At 40.1% G+C, this 18,811-nt stretch overlaps 1 protein-coding gene across 1 annotated transcript; it reads left to right on the top strand.

Annotated features, from left to right (window-relative positions):
• The first annotated feature begins 9,772 nt into the window (after positions 1–9,772).
• On the top strand, positions 9,773–15,672 carry LOC145889525 (cytochrome P450 2B11-like). Its single transcript, XM_082980494.1, has 10 exons — positions 9,773–10,025; positions 10,192–10,353; positions 11,225–11,341; positions 11,480–11,600; positions 12,361–12,607; positions 12,909–13,127; positions 13,461–13,650; positions 14,008–14,145; positions 14,481–14,573; positions 14,863–15,672. The coding sequence occupies exons 1-10, from the start codon at positions 9,815–9,817 to the stop codon at positions 14,979–14,981; spliced, it is 1,617 nt and encodes a 538-aa protein (XP_082836620.1). The 5' UTR covers positions 9,773–9,814; the 3' UTR covers positions 14,982–15,672.
• The last annotated feature ends 3,139 nt before the right edge of the window (positions 15,673–18,811 follow it).

Below are 18,811 nucleotides of genomic sequence, written 5' to 3'. Positions count from 1 at the left end.
CAGTCTGGATGAAACAGTATTTTCGAGTCAGGGTGACAAGCCTTGAAGTCAAAAATAAGGTATTTTTATTTCCAATTTCACTCAATTAGTACGCGACGAAGCCTCTTTGTCTGATGCAACGAAAAACAAACGTATCACGTCGACCTTTGCGAAAGGCGTCAATTAGTACGCCGGAGTAAAACATAACGGGTCAATATAACACACGGATGCTATGAATTCTTCGCAAGGCTATCGCCGAACTTACTTAACTGACAAAAGTTACAATAGCTGCCAGTCGTGCTGCTGTGTGTTGGTGGTGACTCACTTGGCGCAAAACAGGAAACGCCTGGATCCATATCTCGTGCACTTATTTGTTGAAGGAGAAAGGCTGGGGATTCGGCAAATCATGACTGTCGTACAGTTATGCCAACTGTTCGAGTCAACCAACCAAATGTGGATTTCTAATGCCTAAATCTGCCCTCTCCTTGTCACGAGCCCCAATCTGATGTCATTCATTATTAATGACACTTATCTTCACGGCGCGTCATTACAATCAACAGAGAAGTTATTGATGGCGACGACCCCAAAAAATTCCGTTAATAAACACAGAAATCTTAACAAGTTCCCCCTTAGGTACAAAAAAGTGACGGAATTTGAGATATACGTAGAAAGTGCTTGTTGAAAGTTTAAGAACAGTTTCCACGACTTAACGGCAAAATCGCACGACTCTACCACTCGAAACGTAAATGTCCTGTGACGTCAACGCACACAGGGACATGGGTTTTCAGTTTTTCTAAAACACTGTGGTTTCTGGAAACGTCGTTGCAACTACAGAGCGCGCTGTGTCTTATCTGCCTCAATTCTACACCTTGTTTATGCGGTTTATGCATTATGTAAAACGTGTTTGTCACGGCGTGTAGGCTCCAAAATCCATACATTTGCAGCAAGCATTTGACAAACTACTGTCTCGTTTCTTGCCGCCTAAACGGCCTACAGACCACTGATTAACTACCGAGAACACTTCGCAGAAAACCGTGCATTAAAAGGTCAAATGGTGTTTAGGCGCCAAGAACACACGCACGACTGTAGTAGTCACGTACATTTCGCCAGGCGTTTGGGTCCGATATTGAGTAAACTCAATATAAAAACTTTCACGGTCAATTTGTAAGCCTGCACCCTTCCAACCGAGCAATAACGGCTAAGCCAGCGGTCGATCGATTCTAACAATGGAGTCGAAGGATTTAGAGCCACCCATTTACAGCCTCTATCTCATAAACTTGCATCACAGGCCATGCTGAGAGTTCACACAATCACGGCTCTGTTTTGCCGCAGCAGTTGACAAATTTATGTTGTTCCGTTTTCTTTGTGTAGGGCGCTACAAGGTCTTTCTCTGGCCCAAGAAAACGTCACAAACAGTTTTTCTTGTCCCGAGACAAAATTGGGGGTTTCGCTTGATTGACTGCAAGCTATTCGCGCGTAAAATGCTCTCACTGCAGTGACTGACAGTGTGATTTCTATCCCAACTGCTGGGATTAGCAATTTGCGAGTTAAAAACAAATTAAAAGGAAGGAAATAAGAGTAGATATTCAGAGAAGCACATTCCTCTAAACTCATTTTTAGCATTTATAAAATATTTACCACTGAAATCGACCTTGTTTAGCGAAACTTTTGCTGAAAAACGGGACAAAAATTTACACTGCAATAAATAATACTCAAAGTTGCCACCTATGCTAAATGGAACTTGTTTAAAGCAGCATTGCACACAAGTAAAATATGTTAGATCCGACCTGCAGGAAACGTTTCGACAGCGACGAGTCCCGTAAAACATAACCACGAACACATTCCAACTGCTGGCAAATATCAGCGGTTTGTAAAGTGCACTTGTAAGCGTCTCAAAAAATTTTGCCTTGCAAATCCATGCATTTATGAACCCGTATGGCGAAATTTCTTTGCTTAAATAGTGCTACAAAGTACTTGTAGGTTTAACGTATGCTCATAGAAAATTGCAATACTTTCCAGAAAAAACAAACCCTAATGCTGTACTCTCTACGGATGTCCGTTTAAAACTTGTACAAAATATAACCGACTCCACGACCCTTTACCTCACAGAGACTTAGCCAAACATCAAGGTTTCGCCTTTCATCCTTTCACGAACGAAAAGCATTAAGCAGCTGTTGCTTGGTGAGCGATGCACGGAAGTGAGTAAGTTATTAATGGTGTGTTGAAATATGGCTCGAACCACTGCGAGTATACGTATCGAAGTGTGGTACTTCCCCTGTACCGATCACACTGACAATTAGTTGATGTGTTCTCTTCATGTGCAACCTCAAGTATGGTTTGAATTATGTAAATTCAACATCACGGCCATTGTTAATCTACAGTTGATCTACAGACCAGATGATCTCAGATAACTAGATAGTAATCATAAGCCAGAGAAATTAAATTTGCATGTAAGTCTGACAACATTTTTCACTGAATTCTAGCGTGTCAAGATGCCGAATCCCGCACGCCAAATCGTGTACCAGTCACTTACAGACATAACTTGCTGTCACAAAATATTTGCATTGATGCTAAAAGTTTGTTATGTCTCAAGTTATTAACCGACAGCAGGTATACTTTCCGCCCCGGCTTTTCACTCGTGATGGTAACAGGTTATGTGTACTTAACCAAATTTTATTTTAGTGTGAGATGTTTGCAAATAAACTTAAGCTTCTGTTGTGGGTCTATCACAAAAACAAGTGTTTATAATAACCGCCACAGCAAGTACCACTGTTCCAATTTAAGTCTTTTCAAGACTACCAAAATAAAACGCAAGAATTTATCCACTTTCAATACAAAATCCGAACGCTTGTTTTTTGCGAGATGCATCAAACCCTCTTTCGACACTTTTTTTGGTCCCTTAATCTCCTTACTGTGATGTTTGCAAACCACTTTCTAAACTCCCCTTTAAAACAGAATTTCATAGGCGATTCAAACAGGCCTAATCTACTTCATATTATGCATGGTGCTCTAACAATCTCCTTTCAGTTCCAGCCGAACGTCGTGCTTTGGCAGCGACTTGCCCAAGTAGCGTCAACGCCTGCGATGATTTCTAATCGATCCATAGTCGATTGAACGTCAATATTTTTTGATCCAAGTCTGAAACGCTTCCAATGGCTTTTCGTGTACAACTGATGTTCCTGCAAAGAAATAATAAATAAACACAAGTTTCCGTTAAGGATTTACAGTTGATGTTTAATACCCTCATTTTTTCCGAATTAACAATATGTGCAATATAATTGATTTTTACACGTTTGTAGCATGTTTTTTTTTAAAGAAAAACATTGATAAATTGTGTGAATTGTAATCAAAGAAACAAACCTTTTTCGGGCTATACGTGACGATGCAGTTGCTCAAGTAAACCACACGTGCCTGAAACAAATCTTCGAAACTAAATCCGTGTGGCGGCGCTAGAGTTTTGCAACACCGGTCCAGACGGGCGATTGGCAACGTCGGTCAACCCATATACCAAGTAAACAATTGAAAAATTGCTATTAACTTTTGGTTAGTGCAGGTAATAGCGGTCTTACGTTGGTAAAAAGGAAAATGTTACTTGGTGGGAATTTTTACAAAGAAATGCAAGTTTGCGCTGAAAGAACTCCTAAGGCAGGGGTTCCTAAACTTATTAAATAAAGGCCAATATTAATTAGGTAAAGTGCCTGCGGGCCAACGTTTATTTTCGCAGGTTTTAGACTGATGTGCAAGTGTTTTGACCCAAACTGCTAAATAGGGTAGTGATGCATTTTTTTTTTTGAATTAAAATAGTTTATTCCAAACTTATGTGCATCACACAACCACAGCCTCGAGCAAAATGAAATGGCCACATTTGGACACCCATGTCATTGGGGAAACTTGGAACACAATTACATCAACCTGGCTGAACATAAATACGCAAAAAACTGCTGTCAATAATTTAGCACCGGGAAATCGCGTCGTGCAAATTATCTATACAGAAAAGCATGCGAGGCCCAAGCAAAGCAAGTCACGAAATTCAAGTACAAGTCATCCAGTCCTATAGGACTTTCTGTTGACAGTTTTAGGTCAAATACCGCCTTGCAAATGTCTGCCCCGTCGCAACACGTAAGTGCCACGACGAATAATTATGTGCCCTCAAATAGAGCGGCGTCATTAATGCAGTGATGGCAATCAGCTTCCGGAACGGTTTCATGACGTAGCAAAGCGTAGCAGCGCCAAGCGAAGACTCACGACTGCTACAGCCGGAAAGTGACTTCAGCTGTCTTTCATGATGTTACCTAACGTGTGCAGCTGCGTGCGGCCACGTACTTACTATACTACCTGCCCTTGTATTTGTTTTGCCTGCGACGTGGAAGTGAGAGTCGGCGTGACGTAGGCGGTTTGCGCACAAAACGTGCCGGAGAGCAGGCGATAGTATGTGGTCTTATTAATGCTGTTATAGCTTACTAAATGTATGACCACGCTGATTTAGTGCAACCTGGTATGTTGTATGTAATCAGTCTAGACTTGGCTAGTATCTATCAGTCTAAACCTCGAGGTAAATCAATACGGGTTGTCATCTTGTTGGAAATATACGGGGAAAGTATTACAGAGTTTTATCAGGCTCTTAGTGTTAGTAGTGTAATCAATGTAATGTAAGAGAAGTTACACTGCCATGGCTGTCATGTTCAAAGTCATACCATGAACGACAACCGATATTTTTGAACAGTTTGTATTGCCAACTTGCCAGGGTAAAAGTTCATTGAATCTGACGAGTGAGACTAGATTACATTTCTCTGATATATCCACTTCAACACAGTGTGACAGCAGCATCACATGTGAGATGCCAGTAAAGGTGGGTAATGATATCAAACGTGGAAGTGCCATTCAAAACCATTTCCTTGTCAAGAATGATAAGGTTAGCTTGGATAGTGTCGCTCAGTGGTCACAGAAATAAGAAAAATTCCACTTCAAATTTCACTTAGGTGTGGAGGTCTGCTGGTGTCATTGCATAGTTGCAAGTGGCCTCAATACCATATGGTTATTGTTGAGTCATTTAGGGCACTTAAATTGAAAAGTATTACACACATGTATAAATTTTGCATTTGTCAAGTGGATTGTTTGTAAAACAGGCATGTTTGCAGAAACCTTACTAATGCATTTGACATTTCTCTTTACTATAAAGACGGAAAGTCAGGCATTGTTTTTGATAGCGCAGAGTGCGGGGTAAAGCCAAACAAGCCTATATACAGACACAATGATGAAAATAGAAAAGCAAGCACGTGGGCACGCAAAGGATAGCGTAGATAATGAAAACAAACTGGGTTATTTCGAATGCGAAACTCTTGGTTTTTCAGTTCAACGTTTCTTCAGTAAAAAAAATAGCAAAATGTTGAATTTTAGTGTGAAAAATTGTTTCCGAGGCATGACTCCTAAACTCTTGGTCTTTCACTTTAACGTGGTTATTATATGGCGGTTATTCACTAAAAAAATGGAAAGTTGGGAGTTTTGCGTGTATAAATTCGCTTTTTTGTTGAAAACAAAAACGTTCATCGCTGATCATGAACCCTCGTGTCATATACGCCGATAAACTTTAGTTGAGTTCATAGGAAGGTAGTTATGACTGTATCCATCCCGCAACGGATAGTCGGCGTTGGTTTTTCACAGCTCGTATGTTCAGAAAGCAGCGCTGGTTGCTTTTTTCATCGCAATCAATATCATTAGCTCTTAGCAGCGCAATAAGCGGTTTGAATAAGTTGTATTTGTCTTCCAGTCACAGGAAAATTTTACCATTTACTTTATCAGGATAGAGGAATCTCAAATAATAATTAGCGCAGAAAGGAATTTCACAGTTGCAATACTGCAGTGTAGCATTTGACAAACAAAATAAAGTCCTCCGTTTTTTGTAAAAACCCAGCCAAGTTTAGTTTACTTCCCTGTTTCGAATTTGGGCGTTTCCTGGCAAGTTGTTCGCAAAAATAGTTTCGCTTCTAGATCTGAAAAGTTAATTAAATTATTATAATCACGCTTTGTCGTTAACTTATCTGAACAATATGACTCCGAAATATTTCATCATTTATTCCACAGCCAGTTTTAAAGTGCACTCAATTTGGATAAGCATACTTTAGATAGCCATGTGTTTTATATTGGGTTATCTTGCAAATGCAGTTGCCAATCTGGTACTTCTCTACAACTTTGGGCTTAATTATTTACACTGAAACTTTACCAAACCATTCAACATTTCATGAACCACAAAGATGCTGGTTTCTCGCGATTCGCTATTGTTTGTTTCTGAACATACGCAATATCCGCGCGGCGCCAGGAAAACGTTCAGCAGCATCCAGTCTAAAGCCTGTGCGGGCGTCTTCTATTTTTATCAGGGAAAGTCCGCATCCACAAATACCGCCATTGTGTTTCTAAGCCTCCTACAAAAACAAACCTACACTGTATTGATAATATCAGGCCATGCAGTCACTACACGCTCTTAGAGCGTCGAACGTTTATACGTGAGCTTTGGACATATATGAGCAAAGAGTACTTCATCACAACTTGGTTTATATGTCCGTCATTTTGCAGGAAACCTTTCTTTAACACACCAAACGTTTGATGATAAATAGGGAAAGAGGTTATTTTGAAAATAACCGGGTTCGTTTGATTTGCTGTGAAAGTTTGTCTGTAACATTGTATCGCGATTATGGTTTGTGAAACAGCAGCATTTAAATCGTTTTTCGATGTATTCCCAAAAAGCAATATGATCAATGGGTGACAAGAAAATCGTGTAACATTTCGCTAAAAAAATCCGAACTCTCTGATCATTTCCATGCCCTGCGCCGAACAAACTGCAGAGAATCTGTGTATTGGGCGACCGGTGATAGGTCACAACGTGACACGATGTTCATTAGCTTTCCACTCATGCGTCGGCCAACAATCAGTATTGCAATGACTTATTTCATGCTTCTGTCGTATGTTCCAAGCGGATGATGAGTCGCATATTTTCTATTTAAATGCGCAACCGCTTGCGCTCTGCACAGAATCGAGTCGCGTCGTGAGCCATAATTGTCTTTTTCTGAAGATCGACAGTTATTCCAAACCACACTGGCGGAAGCTGCATGCCGTATTTGGTTCAATTATGGCTCTTTGTTTTACAGTTTGTCTGAGCACATAAGAATTATTTGCGTTTTGACAAAAACATGTTAATTGACAGAGAAGTTTCTTGAAGCAAGGAATGTTTAATGAACCGAAAACAACAGGAAATACGTCACAGCATAGAAACAACAGAAAACGAAATGATTTTGATTTTCGGATGAAGTTCAGAGTCGACGGTTATGTGTAGGGCAGCAAGTTTAGACAAATTACAGAGTTTTTCTTGCTGTTAACTTCTGACACAGTTTCCAACACCAGTATACAGACCCTCCTTGAAAAGACGAAGAGTTTCTGACTCATTATGTTGTCGTAAGAAGTCACGTGTTTCAGTTTGTACTTTAATATGACGTCAAACACTTCGTAGGCCACTCTCTCATAACAACACCAGTTGGATCGCCTTTAAATTTTTGATTTGTTTGTAGGGAAATCGACAACGAATTTACGCATTTCTCTCACGTTTTCCGTCACGTTTTTTGTCCATTTGCAGCCTTCTTCCGATTTGGTAATTATGACAAGAAAGCATATGTTTTCAATTACCTTATAAGTAGCTCTGCAATCAGTTTGCAGAATGTTGCAGCAACAAGTGAGGATCTCTACTAGAAACTTATAAAACCAACGAAAGCAAAAGAAAATTTAATTGCCAAAACCTTTCGTCTGTAACAGATTTCTCCAAAAATATAGAGTGCTACTTGTGAAAAGTGTGCAACAAAATAAAATAGTTAAATAGCAGCACCAGTGAACGCTCGAATGTAGGTCACCTACACTCAGTAATGAGAAATTGCCCAAACAAAACGACCCGTGTTTCATCTCACATATAGGGTGCCGGGCGCACGCCTCCTTTGTGCGGCCCTCAACCGACGTGAGCATACAACTACCAGTTGATTCATCGTGTTTACGTCAGAATGGTAGTGTTTTGTTGCGTCATGTAGTTGTGCAACGTTGCGTGAAAGCACGTGTTCGTGTGGGGCGGCAAAACAAAGTCGTACAATCTGACGTAATGTACCCAGTAGCGTCGACTTTCGGTCCTTTATAAGCGTTGCTTTTTGTCCTTGTTATGTGTTCAAGGTCTCACTACTTCCGCCTATACTCTGTATGTTGTCGTTTTCGGCTCGTTTGTATCAGAACAGCAATCGCCGGAACGCACATTACGACGAAGCTGGAAATGATTGTGACGTGAAATTTTAAACAATTGAAAGTCTTGTCTATAGTTTCGTCAGCGGTAGCGGGTATTTTCGCCGGATGTTGTTGCCTGGCAACTCGCCGCAACGTCATATAACATCACAACCGCGTGGTAACCGATTGTGATGAATGGAGATTGGCAAACGTGCTTGAGCGCAATGCAGCATGGTAGAAAAAGGCGGCATTTTTTCACCGAGGTGGACAGTTTATATTTGGTCAGTTGTCACATGTTTGCATAATAAACTGTGGCATGCATTTGTATTGTAGCATGTGGATATTCAGATTAGATGCTTTGTTGGAGGTCTACTGCCGTTTTCAGGTTAATTACATTGGTTCTACGACAGCATTCACCGCAAAGTGACGAAAACTCTGTAATCTATGGTTGTAACAAACGCACGTCCGCTCGCTGCTGTCTACTGTTGCCAAACAAACCTATCTCAATTACACAACACGGGATTACATAACGTCACAATAGCCTACGTCATTCATCCGTTGTAGATTTGAGAGACAACTCATTCCGACGAATAACAATTCGCCAGAGATAGGAATACAAAGGAATACTAAAACAGTTAGACAAGCAGAAACTTACAGTAAACAAGAAAGGCGCCTGCTTATCGTCTATGACGTCATAAAAGTAGATCGCGTGTTTGGTTGACAACCGATAGTGACGCAACAAAATACGACTCGAAAGTTTAAAACGTTCTGTTGGAGTTTTCTGTGTGACAGTTGCTGTGTGTGTATGTTCATGCGATGACCATGTTAATTGGATTAGGTACAAAGCATGTTGGATGTGTAACTTAACTAGAGTAGCAATCTATTTTAGTGCTACATTAACTTAACGAAAACGAAAGCTGTTTGCAACGCTCGATAAGCGTGCCCCCCCAATAAGGGCATTCCGACAGCGTGAAGGTTTCTTTGTCAACGTCTTGCATGTGAAAGCTGCATCCCTTGTGCACTTTCATTACCACTAACTAAAGCCTTTGTCTCCTTGGAGGAACAATAGGGCAACATCTACATATATAGGGCACCTATGCGCTGGTCCTTACTTGGCGATAACAGTTATCGTATCGAGATCATTAGGTTTACAGTCTTTGCAGTCCAGTCATTGCAGCCTTCCTGGATCAGCCACTTTTTCCCGATAAATAGAAGCTATATAGATTAGAAAATTCAAGCTCCCGGTGTATCTAGGCCACAATATACCGTGCAACCGCTGAGCTCTTGTAGCTCAGTTGGTAGAGCGTTGATGCCTGGTAAGTCTGGGGCCGTGAGTCCCTCATTAGGAACTTGAAATTTAGACCTCGGATAAAAATGGGCGATCCACCTTGGCTGCAATGCGTGGGCTGCGAGGCCGGTTAACCTAGTCGTCGGTATATAAATTGGGATTTAGATATTTTTTGCAGTACTCAGAAAACATTGCTGTTGCTTCTTCCCCTTGCTTGCGTTCAATTTCTCGTCAATTTGTGTCCTTACAGAAACACACACACACATATAAGTACTAGTCTCTGCCATTGAAAGTATCATGCTCGTTTTCGATGAAAGCTGGTCGGGCAGCGCGGTCACGTGGTATCTTGCATCGGCACTTGTCCTCATCTCGTTGACCAGTTTGCTTCGGGGCCGCAAATCACGTGACACGAGAGAGTTGAAAAATCCGCCCCCGGGACCCACCGGATATCCCATATTGGGGACTTTCCCTAGTTTCTTGAACAAACCAGCACACTTGGTATTCAAAGGTGAAAAAAAGGTTTCTTTTTTTATAAGTGGCCTGATTTTTTTTAAGCCCTGACTTGACATTGATTTAAATGTTAAAAAGAATATATTTTAATGTATTGAAATTGCCCAGCAAAAGCAACTGTAACACACCAACATTATCACCACAAACATCTCATATCTTTACAGATTGGACCGCGAAGTATGGTAATGTGTTTCGGTACAAACTCGGCCCCGGTGAGTCGGTCGTGCTTGGAGACAGGGAAACTATCAGAGAAGCTTTCGTTTCTAAGTCCCCGGACGTTGACAGCAGATGCCAGTGGAGAGATTGCTTCATCAGTATGTTCAGAGGTAAGTAATTTATTTGATTTTGACCCACGCGAGAGACCCTAAATTGGAATTGGGAACTGCAGATAAACGGATAAAACAAATACGTCAAGCTTATGCAAGGCTATGTAACAGGAAAATTTGGCATAGAAGATGTCGTCACATTCACATGTGTGGGTAGCACATACAGTTCGCATGCAAATCACAGTTTTTTCTGTTTGTATATGTTTTACAATTCGTGAAGTTGTGAAAAGTGCTTATATTCCAAACACCAAATCTGAATAATTCATCACGATCTAAGATCCTACTATCTCGAGAGATCAACCTAAATTTCAGGCATTTGCATAAGAAAATATTGAAAGCACCATTTGTGCAAAAGCAGCACATTTGAATTTTACCGTGGGACTGGAAACACCGTCTCATGTTCCTTTCACCACATCAGCGCACTGCTGCTGTATACTAAACGGTAGACGGGAGGGGAGATTAATGCTGGTTGTCACCACGCAACCAAACCACTCCACCTTGACATACTTCCCCTTTCACAACGTTCGGTTCGCGACATTTAATTCGTATCGCTGAAAATAATTCGCGCGGGAATTAAATGTCTAAACCGCACTGCGGTAATGCACAAAGGTCTGGTATTTGTGCCTGGTGGAAAGTCGCCAGTAATTTACATGGGTGTGGTTTGGTAGCGCGCCGAGCGCCAAGCGCAGCAGCAACAACAAATCAAATGCCTTGCAATTATCAACATAATTTCGCAACGTACAAAAAAGTTGCCGTGGTTTGATTTATGTGACGTGAGGTGATCAAATATTAATTGCCCGCGTTACTCGGTAACTGTTACTGGTGGAAAATAATGTATCATTTTGAAAACGTTTTATTTTTTTTTAATCAGGTCTTTCCGTCTTGCCGTACTGTGAAAAGTGGGTCAACACTAGGAGACGCACTCTCACTATTTTAAGAGATTTCGGTATGGGCAAAGGATATATGGAAGATCGTATATATGAAGAAAGTAAGTGGAAAAGTGTTTCAGGATGGGCGAAAAATCACTATAATATACTTAACCGAGTACACTGATAAAAAAAATACATTTCTACTCACAACGTTTCGTTCGCCAGGTGAAATTACTTGCGTTTTTTTTTTCTTACAGACAAATATCTGATCGAGTGCATTCTGGAAGCGGGAGACGAGGGCAAAAAGAACTTCCAGCCCCGAGATATGCTCAGAAGGTCGCCCATGAATACAATTTACTCGATCATGTTTGGCAAAAGGTGAACAGAAACTTTGTGGTCTAATGTTTTTTCCAGGAAGCTTGTTTATCGAACTCATTTGACCTTCGTATAACGATAACTTTTTATACGCCATGCAATTTTGCAAAAAACAATTCCATTTTTCAACAAAAACCACCAACTCCAGTTCGTCTCTCGGAAAATCCTAACTTCGGTCAATTCGCGCGAAAAGGCACCAGAAAACTTGAATGCAAATAATAACCGCAAAACCTACGGACGAACTCGTTTAACCTTCACATTGCACGCACGATCCACAAACATGTATTGTTTTCTATGCTGGAATACCAGAAGTCGTTCGGGTTTAAATCGATTGTTTGTTATAACTACGCTCATTTACATAGAGATAGGGCAGCACGTCTATAATTGCTGTTTCGCATGCGTTAATGTCATGTTATCCGAGGCCGAAAACCCCAATAATTGATCGAGTCACGAATGTGGTCACGAAACCAAAATTAAACGTTTGGAAAGTTTCTGATGCCAAAGTCATGTAATGGCGACATTGGTGTCAAATGGGTTGCGATATTGTTCGATCATTCGCCAAACTGGTGATTCTTCACTGTTTATTTTGTCGGCAAAAATTCAGTCTCCACGCACCGCCTTGGAATTGACATTGTCCCAAGGTGCTGGTTCAAAACCACTGCGATAACGGTTGCCAATAACGTGATGCACGGTGTGCAATACAAATACACAAATTCCTACTTTAAATTTCAACAATTTAGCAACTATATGCCTTGATTTACAGATACGACTACGACAACCCAAAACTATTAATGCTTATGAACACAATCGTCTATCTCGTTGACACTTGCGCCCTGGCAAGCGTTTACGACATTCTGCCCTCTCCGCTGCGACCTCTGGCGGGATTTAGTATGAGCCAGTTTCGCCGCAAGCTGGAGGAGTTGTCCGCCTACATGCACGACCAAGTAGAGCAGCACAAGAAGTATTACAAGACAAAAGCGACTCGTGACTTTGTGGACGCGTGGCTGAAGGTAGAAAAAACGGTTTCATTGTGTTTTTTGCAAGCTTCATTAGCTTGGTAATGTTTTTTCACAAAGCAGTATCTTTGGGTTAAATTAGTGGAAACCATTGCAATAATAGTAGACACTTTGTAATGCTTTGGTTGCGGTACTAGTAAACCTAATGATCTCGATAAGATAGCTATGTTCGCCAAGTAAGAACCTGCGCAGCGGGGCTATCCACCCTTGTCATGAAACATTTTTGCATATAGTAGATAAAGTTCGAATTTAACAGTTTGAACTCAATGGAAACATCAATAATTTTTCTACTCAGGCGAATGACGATGACCAAAAGTTGCTAAAGCTCAGCATGGATCACTACAACAACAACAACAACTTACACAGAGACGACGCCAAACGCATTGGACCGAAACCGTACGGGAAATTACCTGACGTCATACAGGACGTCATGGTGGCTGGTGCGCACTCTACTGGTGTGGTGTTTAACTGGATGGTCCTTTTCATGGTCCTCAACAAAGAAGAGCAAGATTTGGTAAGCGTAGAAGAATTTGTAAAGAAGAAGAAATTTAAAACTTGTGTATTTTGGTTTTCCTTTAACAGTTTGAAGAAGTTTATTTCGCATATGGCGCGTATTAACTATTTAAGTTTAAAGTATCCACATTTAGATAATTGAGAGACTTAAAGGAAGTTTTAGGTAACTCAATGTTCACACAAAAATTAACGGACAGCGTATTGAAAGCATAACAGAAACAACGTTAGTCACGCAAGCAAATACATTTTCCTGTTATTATGAATGCAGCACTCTACCAAATGCCTCCATTTTCAAACAAACTAATATTTGCGATGAAACTCTAATACATTACAGGCGTACCAGGAGATTATTGACGAAATTGGACCAGATCGAGTACCAAGTATGGCTGATCGACCTAAATTGAGAAGGGTTGACGCAATCGTCCATGAGAGCCTGAGGTTATCGACCGTGCTGCCTCTAGTGGCACACGCCACAGGGAGAGACACAGTGATTGGGGGATATGATATAAAAGCTAACACCGAGGGTAAGTTTTGATTTTGATATTTATGGTACAGTGGCGCTTTAGCTGGTATGATTTAAATGTTAGTAATTATGTGATTGTTAGAAACTTTTGCGTTAGTTTTGCTATGTTAGCTCTGCATCAAGATTGCGAACCGCTTGTTGCGTTCGTTGTACATTCAACATTTATGAAAACGCGTGCTTTCAAGGTTAAAATAACTCTGCTTCCCTAATGGCAATACAATGGGAATTGATTCCCGGAATCGGTTAACAGGAATATGTCTCTTCAGTTGTGGAGAAATAGTGTTTTCTAATAATTGCCATCTCTGTGTCATGTCACATCATGGTATATGATCAAAGTCATGCGTAATTTCTGTCTTAGTCATGTACAACAACTGGACGATCAACAGAGACGAAAAGTTTTTTCCCGAACCAGAGAAGTTTAAACCGGAAAGGTGGATAGATGGTGAAGGCAAATTACGTAAGGACTTGCTACAGAACTACTTCCCTTTCGGCATAGGTGAGTAGATATTGAGCAAGAAATATGAACAGGCACTGTGACTTTCGTAGTTTACGCCCGGGCTTCCCATACTTTTTTGCTTGCGAAGGATATTCCCTCGTGGTTGGCAACATTACTTGGTTATTTTCGATGCAAAGGTTAATTGTGACGAAGCGACTAAAATCTCTTTTAGAAACGTGCTTTCCCGTTTAGGCAATCTACAAAATACGAGACAGTGCAGTAATTATATGAATAAAATACAATTCCGGTCTGCTTTGACTGAAAAACCTTCTACTTAATTCTTTTAAACTGTTGTTTATTGAAACTTTTTGTTCAATGAATGTGTTTCGTTGCAGGCAAACGTTCCTGCGCAGGCGAATCTTTAGCAAGAATGGAACTTTTCATTTCAATCGCGACCCTCCTTCAAAACATAGAAATGCTTCCGCCAGGTGGGGCTACTGGTTATACAATATGCTTACCAACGTCCAGCATATCCTGGGTTCAAATCCCGATGGGGTCAAAAACTAAAAATAAATAAAAAAAATAAAAAATGATTTTAAATCCCGGTGTGGTCAAAGTATCGCTGTTAAAGTGTATGGCAACTACGAAAGACAACATTTAAATTTTTGTATATTAGGCAATGACCTTGTATGCAAAAATATATAGTGTTCAAGCATTTTGGTAATTTCTTCGGAGTTGTTAAAAATTGACTACCATGTAATCGTTTTATATTCACAGATAGTAACGTTGATCCAAAAATGAAACCTGAGGTGAAACACGTTGTGGGTTTACTGGCAGAATGTAAACCCTTCATGATGCGGGCTCGAAAAAGGCCTACATACGTGAAGACCACATAAACGCTCTGTTCCAATGAATCCCAGATCGTGAGCTATGAAAAGGTAGCGACAAACCTTGTGCAATCAACACATTCATCGTAGCAAAGCAATGTGGAGCAATAAACAAAATCAAAAAGTAGCGGTAGTGGGTCTCTGCCATAGGTATGAAACGAAAAGTGACGTTGAAAGCTGTTTTTCTGTTAAACTTGTTTACGAGCGAGATCGTCGGAAACAAAGCAGAGCGACTTTGTTTGAGTCGTTGTGACGATTTTTTTCGCGCGGAACCCAGTTTTCAAACCAATGAGAACGGTGTATTTCCAGTGCCTTCGTTTAAACGCTTCTTGTGCCTTATGAAGTTTGTAATACTGATGTAATTTTGTCACCTCCTTCGATCCCTCTTTTATTTAAAAGGTTTTGTCTCGTTTAAGTTCGCCTATTGTGCGTTATTGTTGCTATGTCCCGACCTATACTGTAAACCACAGCAATATTGTGTACGCGGAATACCTCGTTTAAGAATCTTATCCAAAAAAGAAAAGTATGTTTTTTTTTCTGTGGGCATATACGTGGTGATGCTTAAAGGACTGGAACTTTGGTTCTTCGTCCTTGTATATCCCAGTTAATTGTTTCAATAGTGATTTTCAAACATTTTTAGTAGTGTTGGGAGATATCTTGAATCGATTAATTCGTACTTCTAATTGTCCTACTGCAAAACTTTGTGCAATGCTTTTTCGACAAGGCTTTTCTACTGTGGTGGATTTTAATTTTACCTCGTCACAAGAAATGTGAGGAAATAAACGACAAAAAAATGAAACGGTTGTAAATTAGATGCACGCATGCATGAGAGTTGTATTCGTTGACATAGAAGTTTTATTATATGACGATCGTCACCAACTAACAACTTTTACCACGCTTAATACTTACACATACCAGCATAGATAAGAACATAACATACGTAAAAAATCAACAGAAATTTAAGATACTTAAATAAAGGTAAAATTTAAGTATTCGGTCACCCTGTGATACCCGACATGCTTCATTGGGCTCTAAAAAATGTACCGGTGCGGGAAACTTTTTTATAAAGCACAGAAAATTGTAGGCATAAACGATAGAAATCCTTTAGTTTCAAAGCAAACAATGTTGTTTGTATGCCACTATTTGCTATTTCTACCCATAGAGGATCTAAATTTACTTCAGAAGAGTGGAAAAGTTATAAAATTGTTTGGATTCCAAGCTAACACAACCACGGCGTAACGCGCAGACTAATGGCTTAGTCAATCATATAATTAAATGGACTTCAAAAGGGGCTGAGGATGACGAATGGTATTACACGTCCCTAGTCATGCTTTCCATACAAACTGCGTTTAAAGAAGAACATAAGGTAACTTCAGCAGAAGTGACCTTTAGAACGAAATTATGGTTTCCTGGCCAGTTTTTTGGCTCTGAGAACCCCCCTTCTACTTCCACCAAAGCATTCTTTTATACTCAGTGACGATTGCTTAACACCTTCTTCTATACCCGAACAAGATTCACCGAGCGAAACATCTATATTTGGACGAAGGGCTTGCGTCATGTTAACGCGTCTCATGAGGCACGAACATCAAAAGCCTCCACCTGCACCTACATGTAATGACCATTCAGAATTATTCAGGGTTCTAAAAACATGGAAAACCATAAATTTTGAGAGACGACCGTTTAAGTTGCAATAAACCTACTTGATCTTCTACATGAAGAAATCAAGCACAAAAGTTAACAACCATTTTCTTGAGTTCCGCAGTCAGCAATTTTATTGTGCGTATTATAGTGTAGTTGTGTGTTTCAAATAACAATAAAATTGTACATACAAATTGTGCAATTGGTAACAATCAAATTGCATATCAAATTTGGAAGACTGAGATCATGTATGATCGAGAGAAGTCATACTTTGCGACTAACAATTGGAACTTAAAATAAAGTGAAGCGCCGCCTACTGCAATGTCTGTTGCAAGCCCCCTTAGATGACACGCGGTGTTGCAAAACAACGAGGCTGCCATGCGAAACACTTCAACCAAAGCAGTCGGGCGTAGCTACAAAGAAAAAGGTGATTTAGTTGGTGGCTGGCAATCCAGAGCTAAAAATAAAATTGTGGTCACGTGTTGGAGATATTTTTGTGTTCATAAATTTAAAAATCACATACGACAATGAAGCGTTTTGTCAAATAACACACAGTTTTAGTAGTACTGATGATGAACCAAGCATAGGTTCGAAACGTTTACTTAGAAACACTTTGGCTTTTCTCTTCAAAACACACAGTTTTTTAAATCCATGGTTAATTGTTTTTTGAGATAGAAGTGTTTAAGATACAATGACATGACAGGCAGGATCGCCCCAATGCGCAAGCCCCCACTTGGTAACCAAAGTTATCGAACTGCAATGCCTTGGCTGCAAGGCCAATAAACCTTGTCTAAGGCATTGCTAAAAAGAAGAATTTCGCGGAAAATAGATCAACACGGGTTTGCTTTGGAACAGGTTTGACCCTGCGCGGAATTTCACGGTTTGACGAGCGAAGGTAAACGCATCAATGCCTCGTCAGCACAATTTTGCTGTTGCAATCAGAGCTCAAAACTTCTTTGCACAAAAACCGCAAAAATGGAGATTAACATACTTTTGCGGTGCAAAATAGAGTAGACTACATTTTGAGGATCATTTCAAAACCAGATTTAAACTAATTTCCTGGGGTCAATATTTGTAAGTTCAGAATTTTATCCCTGAAATAAGATGTTCTTGCCATAATAAAATTAACCTAACGGTGAAAAACAATATTTCCACTGGTTATATCAGGCTTTTTCGACAAAATTTTGCGACAGAACAAATGTCGTATAAAATAATAACAAATGTCGTATAAAAAAAAGTGAAGTTGCGACGATCGTGTGGTGGAGATCAAGTGGAATGACGAGCACTGCAGCAAGTGGTCAACATTAAGCGAGACTTTTGTAATACAAAAATTTCTAAAAAGGCAATTTGGAGTTATAGATTTGACCCCATTACTTATCTCGTGGTATACATTATTGTAAATCGTATCGTCGAAACGAAACAGACTTTGTTATTTAGATTTCATGTGAAGTGGCTCCGATTTTATTGCGGATGTAAGGCTTGTCGGCCGAAGTACAAGGGAACCTACCTGGTTGACACTCCCGCTTTTCCAAATGTACTCAAAGCAAAAAAAATAGACGTGGCCGAAAAAGGTTTGAGTGCTGATTTGTACAATACTCCAATACTGCAGCTCTGCATGAGTAATATGCATATAAAGCATAGTTTAAACGACGAAATTTTACAGCAATGTGTAACAAAATAAAAAAAACGAATTGCTTTTTATCAGGTGACGGAGTTGCCATAGAAATCGAAGGTGAAATCGTGGAAGGTCACGTGTGTTGGCAACAGTCGCAGTGGCTTCGAGAGAGGTGTTACTGCGATCAGTGCTTGGATGACATCATCAATAAACGTGACGTCATCAGTACGAATGGAATTGCGGCCGGAAACCTGATATTACCCACTGTGGAATATCAGGATATTTTAGATGACCCGGATAGTACTGTATTCAAGTAAGGCGCAAAAAATATACATAGCATCAATTTTCCTGGCAGTGTCATCAAAACGATCGTAGTATTCACGACAATCTTATACTCTTTCGACATTTTAAAAACCTGAACTACAAATTGAAACCAGATGTTTTTCAGAATTGATTTCATATATCAAAATATATGTGGAATACTTAAAACTGTCTTTTCACTGTCAGGTGGTTGGAACACGTGATCCTACAGGGATATTGCTTGGTGAAGAACGCTCCCATAAAAAAAAAAACTTTCGGCTGAGGT

Source organism: Ascidia mentula, chromosome 2 (assembly GCF_947561715.1).
Source record: "Ascidia mentula chromosome 2, kaAscMent1.1, whole genome shotgun sequence".
In the NCBI taxonomy this organism is placed as follows: Eukaryota; Metazoa; Chordata; class Ascidiacea; order Phlebobranchia; family Ascidiidae; genus Ascidia; species Ascidia mentula.
Note: the sequence above shows the minus strand (reverse complement) of the source record. Positions and strands in the feature narration are given on the sequence as shown.

Coding starts and splice junctions, on each gene's coding strand:
- LOC145889525 (XM_082980494.1), top strand. CDS start 9,815: ATGCTCGTTTTCGATGAAAGCTGGTCGGGCAGCGCGGTCACGTGGTAT. Junction 11,601..12,360: donor TCGATCATGTTTGGCAAAAG/GTGAACAGAAAC, acceptor CTTGATTTACAG/ATACGACTACGACAACCCAA. Junction 13,651..14,007: donor TATAAAAGCTAACACCGAGG/GTAAGTTTTGAT, acceptor TTTCTGTCTTAG/TCATGTACAACAACTGGACG.